Raw genomic sequence first — 6,667 nt, 5'->3', positions numbered from 1 at the left:
AAAGCCCCAGCACCCTCCCAGTTGTCTGTGACACACGGTGCCTGCCCACCCTGCCGTCCCCTGATCCACTCTGATGGCTCCTCTCCCTCCTTCCCCCCCACGTCAGTGTGAGCAGCCACGACCGCGGGCAGACCTACAGTGCTGAGTGGTCCGACGATGAAGGCAGCAACTCCTTCAACACCAGCGAGGCCAACGGCGGCACCAACCCCTTCGATGAGGAGTCAGCAGGGAAGGGCGTGCGGGTGCGGGCTCTGTACGACTACGATGGGCAGGAGCAGGATGAGCTCAGCTTCAAAGCAGGTACGGTCCATCACCGGTGCTGGGTCAGCTAGGGCTCGTCTACTGGAGTTGCAGATCCCACACTGCTCTGCTTTTTGGTGTAAAATCCCTCAAATCACTTCTGGGTTATCCCAGCCCTTCAAAATGTTGAGCTGGCAGAAAGGGGAAGGCACAAGCTGAGCCCAAACTTGGGTGGGACCAGAGAGATGGTGGGATGGGGTGCGTGAGGTCTCATGGGTCACCCCTTGCCCTTCTACCCTACAAACCTGCATGCTCAGGATCAGTCCTAGGGACCCCCAGAAGCTCCATCCAGGGGAGAAATGAGGGGACAGAAGAGGCTCCAACACCTGCAATGAGCTCTCCCCTTCCCCCCTTCCCCTCCAGGTGATGAACTAACCAAACTCGGTGAAGAAGACGAGCAAGGATGGTGCAAAGGGCGCTTGGACAACGGGCAGTTAGGTCTCTACCCCGCCAACTACGTGGAGGCAATCTAAGTCTTGTGATGTGCTCCTCATTGCCGTCAGCAGATAAATCCACCCTCTGTTGTCTCCATCTCTCCACCAGTCAACCAGCCATTTTGCCGTCTGGTCCTCCACTCCTCACAGTTAGAGATTCAGACATATTTTCCGACCAAGCTTTTATTTTTTTAAGAGTTGTCTCCGAAGAGTATTTTGCATAGTCGCTTTCTTCTACGATAACGTGAAGCAAAAGATGACGTTGTCCGTTCGTCTACGTTAGTTGATTTTTTTCCGAGCGAAAAGCTGATACCTCAAGATCTTAAAGCCCAACCAGTGAGAGCTCCTGATTGGTTGGTTTTTAAAGATACTGAAATCATGAGCCGCCTTCTGATTGGCTGGAACTGTTCTGAAATGCACAGCACTGAAGCTCCTGGGACCAATCAAATTCACCCCAAAAAAATGAGAGGGATTGGAGTCTGACTCCATTTTTTGGTGTTCCCATGTTCTTCTCCCCAGTTCCTCCTCCCTCCCCAACGCAGGGGGACGAGCGTCCCCACCTGCCCCGCAGCCCCCCAGCCCCATCCACAGGCAAGTCCCTGCTCATGGGCAGGGCTGGTGGCAGATTGAGATGCTCAGGAGAGGTGGGACCAGCCCTGTCATGGAGCTTGGTGGCATCTCCTCAGCTTCCTCCTCCTCCTCGCGTCCAGGCTGCCAACGTGCTGATGCCCCGCATGTGCTGCAGGGAGCAGCATCGCCCTGCGTGAGGGCCGTCATCCAGCTCACACCGACCCAGGGTGAGATGACCCGAAAAACCACCGCTGTTCAGAGAAGGACCCACTGCAGCCCAATGCTGCTGGAAGCACCTTCACACCCAGCCTGGGATAGCGGGGACCAGCTTGGATCCCGCTGGGGACAGTCCCCACCCGCCCCCTTCCTGAAGAGAGGCAGGAGCAGACCAGGGATGGGGATAAGGAACGTTCAGCCTTGCACGGTGCCAGCAGGAGCTGCAGCCAGCCGGAGGATGAGGAGGGCTTGGTGCAGGCAGCAGACCCCAGCCCCATCAGCAAAGCAGCTGCTGGGTGAAGACGGCCGAAAACAAGACATGCCAAAGCAGGGGAAGAGCCGCAGGCTTTGCCCTTTGCTTTTCCCCAGGGGGCTCTGCCCCTCCTGCACTCGGGCTCAGCAACCTGCCGTGGCATGGATGGGACCCACTCAGCACCCATGGGTGCTGCCACCCAGCATGGTCACCCCAACCCCTCTGTCCCAGGCACATTTCCCATCCCAAGCTCTTCCCTACAGATCACCTCTCATTTTTTTCCATAGCATCACCCTCGGCAGCAGCAATGCCATCATCTTCCCGCACGCTCCTCCTGCTCCTCTCCTGTCCCCTCCATTGGTTCATGAATTTTTTGGCCCCAGGGATCAAGTGCTCTCGTGGAGGCAGGAGATGCACCATGTGCTCGGCACAGTGGGCGAGAGCCGCCCAACCCCGCGTCCCCTGCCAGGTATGCAAACAGGAAAAAAAATACAAAAAAAGTCAGAAAAAACCCAACCAACCACCTGTCTCAGCAATGCACCCCGGTTTTTTGTACATTGATTGTGTAATTTAAGAAGTATATATATAATATATATATATATATATATCGTGATTGTATTACCGTGGATGCAACAACAAAAAACAGCAAGAGAAAAATAACTGAGCTCTGTAAGCGTCCTCCGGGTCTGGGTCCTCGTTTCCCTCCATGCGCCGGTCTTGTCCCCCGTGGAGGCGGCTGTCGGGGTTAGGGACCCCTGCCCAGGGCGAGCACTCGAGCTCCCCATGCCCCAGGGAGTCACGGTCACAGCCGCTGCACCCCCAGGTAGGGATGCCCCAACCCTGAGGCTTTGGGGTGCAGCGGGATGGGGGACATTGCTGGGGTCCTGGGGGACAAGGGGGCTGCAGGAGCGGGGGAACAGCCAGTGCCTTTGGGGACCCCCGTGCCAACCTGCCAGGCAAAGCCTTGTGAAGCCCACGGGGGGATTCAAGACAAAGCAGTTTTGGGGGCCGTTCCCAGCCCCAGCAAAAGCAGCGGCCCCCAACCCAGCGCTCCCCCCTACCCTGGGCAGGGGGAGCTGGGAAAGCCCCAGTGCAGCGAGTTGATGCCAACAGAGGGGACAGAGCCTCCCGGGCTGCTTATGAGCCCTAAAACCTTGGGAAAAATGATTTGCAGGTCACACACCCCTCTGCCCTCCCCGGAGAGCCAGGGCAGCCCCAGGACAGGGCAGCGGTGGAGAGAACAGGACCTGCCGGGGCGTGGGGAGCAATGCCTGGGCTCCTGATGGGGAGGGAGCAGAGAAAAGGGATTTATTTTCCCTTATTTAAGGGCTGGAGCTGCAAGGGGTTTGGGGGAAACCCTGGCTGTCAGCCCCGTGGCGCTGGCTGCCCGTCCCGCTGCAGCGGGCAGCTGCTGGGTCAGGTCCCACGTCCCTGGGGATGCCCTGTCCCCGGGTGCACCCTCCCCAGCTGGCGGCAGTTTTCCTTGCTGTTTCACCCCCTTCCATCCCACCTTCCCCGCAGGGACGTGCAAACCCCCCCACACCTTCACCCACCCTGCCAAAGGACTTGCAAGAAGGACACAGGATTTGGGGCACCGGCACCCCCCAGCCCATCCTCCCGGTGCGCCCCACGCCGGCTGCAAGAGCATCGGTCGCACACAGGAAATCACAAGACATGTTGTGCTTTTTTCCCCCATTTCTTTTTTTTTTTTTCCCTCCCTTTTTCCAGAGGCCAAGGCAGTTTTCCTCCTTCCCCTGCTCCTCTCCTCTCTCCAGCCGCCCTCCATCCCTCCAGCCGGGATGCTTGCAAGGCTGGCCGAAGCGCGTCTGCTCCTCTGCCGTGTAAACAATACAGAACGGGCAGAACAAAAAGCAGAAGGCAGGAGCTGTTACAGGCAGCTATTTTAAGTTAAAAACAAAAGACCAACAACCAGGTGTGTTTTTTCCTTTCCTACCACAAAACATCTCATGGGTGCCTGGGCCGCCCGTCTACCCTCGTCATTTGAACCTAAACCACAACTTGCTGCCAGCCAAAACCAAAAAGCAAATAAACAAATAAAAAAAAATTATAATATAAAAGATCAACATTGCCAGGTAACTTAGACTCTCGTGAAATGTGCAGTTTAAGCAATCCCCAGTTTTCCGTCCCAGCTCGGGCTCAGGGGCTTGTGTTTCAGATTTACTGTCCAGAGGGAAATGGCAAAGCTGCCATCTCCCTTTTCCCAAACTCAGGAATCAGGCAGTCCAAATAAAATCCAAATAAAGGGAAGAGCCCAGTGCCAGGGCCAAGGACCTGGGGGCTTCGGGGGGCTCTGGCTGCCCCCTGTGCCCAAGGATGGGGGACCCGGCTCAGGGGACCCCTCAGCCTGCAGGGATGCTTGGGCACGTGCAGCCCCGCACCCACATTTTACAGTTGCTCCCTTTGCCAAACACCCATTTTCAGCCCCAAATCCCTGTGGAGGGGAGAAGCCGAGCGTGTCCTGGAATGGGAAGCAAAGCGGGGATGCACTCATCCCGAGGGGATGCCCATGGTCCCCAGGGCACAGTTACCCCACACCCAGCTCCCACGGCAGGCAGCATCCCTGGGTGCCGCGGTGCTGCTGGTGCCAGGCTGCTCCTGCGCGGGTCGGGTCAGCGCGGGCCTGGCCAAGGGCAGCTGCGGGTGCCATTGTCCCCACGGGTGCCATTGTCCCCACGGGTGCCATTGTCCCGGCTCATGCCCAGGCTTTGTCCTCCCCAGACAATGGCCAGGGCGAAGCCACCCGCAGCCAGCACCCAGGAGAGAGGGGAGGAGGGAGGGATGAGCCTAGCTGCCATCACCCCCCAAAATTCAGGCAGCCCCTTTCTTTGCAGCTGAGGGTTGAGGGCAGAGACCCTTGCCACGCTGTCTCCCACCCCAAACAGGGCGGAGGGCCAGGAGCTGCTTGCTGGTGTAAATCCAGAGCAGCACCACTGCAGCGCACAGGGTCACCCCCGATGGGCACTGACCGAGGGCAGCCGGTCCCACAGCCAGGCTGGTGCTGGCATGGGGACAGGATTTGGCTGGAGGGGAGTGTGGCCCTGATGGTGTCGTGTCCCCCTCAGAGCAGCCCTGGGGCATGATCCCATAGGGATATTGTGGTCTCCTCCTGGGACGTGCCCTTGGCCCCTGTGTCCTGACCATGCCCTGGGGCTGCGGGGTGAGAGGACAACGTGCCAGGGGGCAAGAGACCTGGGGGCGAGACGCCTGCATCCCCCGGGTCCTCTCCTGGTGACCCCAGTCACTCTCCCACCTTCAACCCCTGCCAAAGGGCACCAAGGTCGTGGGAAGCCCCACAACAGCCAGAGATTCATCTGCCTTTATCTCACCCCAATCAACCCCACATCTCCCCTGCTGGCCCCAAATTCCGTGCCCACCCTCCCCTGGGAACACTCATGGAAGATGAGGGCTCAGCACAGTCCTTGCCCTGCACCTGGGCACATTGGTGGTGGTCCCTTAGCTGGGGGCTCATCCCTCCCCTCTGAGGCTGGGGGGCCAGAGGGGTCCCATGGTCCATGACCGGTGGCCCCGGTGGGTGGACAAACTGGTAGACGAGACGCTGGGAGATGTCAGGTTTCCGGATGATGCCTTTCTTGTAATACTGCCGGATGGAGCGGCTCAGCTTGTCGTAGTTCATGGCCGGGCGGTTCTTCCGGATGCCCCACAGACGGGCGACTTGCGCCGAGTCCTCGATCTTGAAGATGCCTGGGAGGGGAGGCGGGGGGGGGGGTGACCCCCCCCCCCCTGCCCCCCCAGCGCCCACCCTGGGGCCACGGGAGCACCCACCCACCTTTCTCCTTGTTGAGCCAGCGGATGAAGCGGCCGTAGTTGTGGGGCTTCAGCAGCAGCTCTTTGAGGAACTGCCAGAGGTGGATGGGTTGGCCGGCGCAGGATGAATCCACCTCGCTGTCCGCCCAGCCGGCATCACCTCCTGCCGCGGGAAGGGATGGGTGAGATGGGGGTGGGGAGAGACCCCTCTGCTTTGCACCGTCCCAGGGACCCGCACAAGACCTCGTCCCAGAAAACCCAGCTCAATGCCTGTGGGACTCTGGAGACTCAGTCTGGGTCTGGAAGCATCGCTTTTTCCTCCCCATCCTGGAACAGGGAAAACAGCTTGGTCCTGCCCTTGTGCAGCTCTGCAGGGATGCACAGGGTGTGGGCCAGGGCCAGCAAGGGTCTCGTGGCCATTTGCCCTTTGCTGCACCTTCCAGACAGCCCAGGGGCTGCTCTGGGGCAGAGGGAGTGCAACCACCCAGACGCTGCTGCAGCAGCCTCTCCAACACACCAGATAATTGCAATTAAGCAGGGAGCAACCTCTCAAATACCCCGGACCTGGCTGAGGCAGAAGTGAGGCCAGTGGAGCTGAGCCCGTGCAGAACTCACCGCAGAATCTCACATCTCCCGGAGCGGCTTTTTCCTTCATCCAGGCAGCTGGAAGGGAGGAGCGGGCGGTCAGAGGGGCATCTCCCGCTGCACAGCATCGCCCACCCTCCCCAGCTCCCCCTCGGTCCCTGGCACCTACCAGACTTCCAGATGTCGAGGTGGGCATGCAGGATGTCGCCGCAGGCGGGCGAGCGCTGGCAGAACTGCTCCTCGGACATGGCGCACAGGTCCTTTCCCGACAGCTCTCCCGGGTCGTGGCCAGCCGGTACTGGTGCTCTGTCCACAGGATCCACTTCTGCACGTTGCCGGGGCTCCAGTCCGCGGGGTCTGGAGGCAGAGGGTGAGCGTGGCCAGCGACAGCCTGGGCAAAGCCTGGGCAAACTCAGCTCACCCCACAGTGGCCCCGGGAACCCGGGCCCTCCTGTCCCACTGCAGCATCATCCACCAGGCTGGGAGCATCCCGCTCCCAGCCTTCCTGTGTCCCCAGGGACAA

The 6,667-nt window shown here is 59.8% G+C and overlaps 2 protein-coding genes across 2 annotated transcripts in view; one reads left to right on the top strand and one right to left on the bottom strand.

Annotated features, from left to right (window-relative positions):
- PACSIN1 (protein kinase C and casein kinase substrate in neurons 1) overlaps positions 1 to 773 on the top strand; it is a 3,449-nt gene extending 2,676 nt beyond the window's left edge. Inside the window, exons 7-8 of the mRNA XM_035893784.1 lie at positions 107 to 300; positions 664 to 773. Coding sequence (XP_035749677.1) covers positions 107 to 300; positions 664 to 773 — 304 coding nt within the window. The remainder of the gene's footprint in view (positions 1 to 106; positions 301 to 663) is intronic.
- Positions 774 to 5,032: 4,259 nt separating this feature from the next.
- The window catches only part of SPDEF (SAM pointed domain containing ETS transcription factor), an 8,346-nt gene continuing 6,711 nt past the window's right edge, over positions 5,033 to 6,667 (bottom strand). Inside the window, 6 exon segments of the mRNA XM_035893736.1 lie at positions 5,033 to 5,053; positions 5,225 to 5,496; positions 5,582 to 5,722; positions 6,175 to 6,222; positions 6,314 to 6,436; positions 6,439 to 6,501. Of these exon segments, the coding sequence (XP_035749629.1) occupies positions 5,033 to 5,053; positions 5,225 to 5,496; positions 5,582 to 5,722; positions 6,175 to 6,222; positions 6,314 to 6,436; positions 6,439 to 6,501 (668 nt within the window).

This window comes from Egretta garzetta, unplaced genomic scaffold (genome assembly GCF_000687185.1).
Source record: "Egretta garzetta isolate BGI_Z169 unplaced genomic scaffold, ASM68718v1 scaffold105, whole genome shotgun sequence".
Classification (NCBI taxonomy): Eukaryota; Metazoa; Chordata; class Aves; order Pelecaniformes; family Ardeidae; genus Egretta; species Egretta garzetta.
Note: the sequence above shows the minus strand (reverse complement) of the source record. Positions and strands in the feature narration are given on the sequence as shown.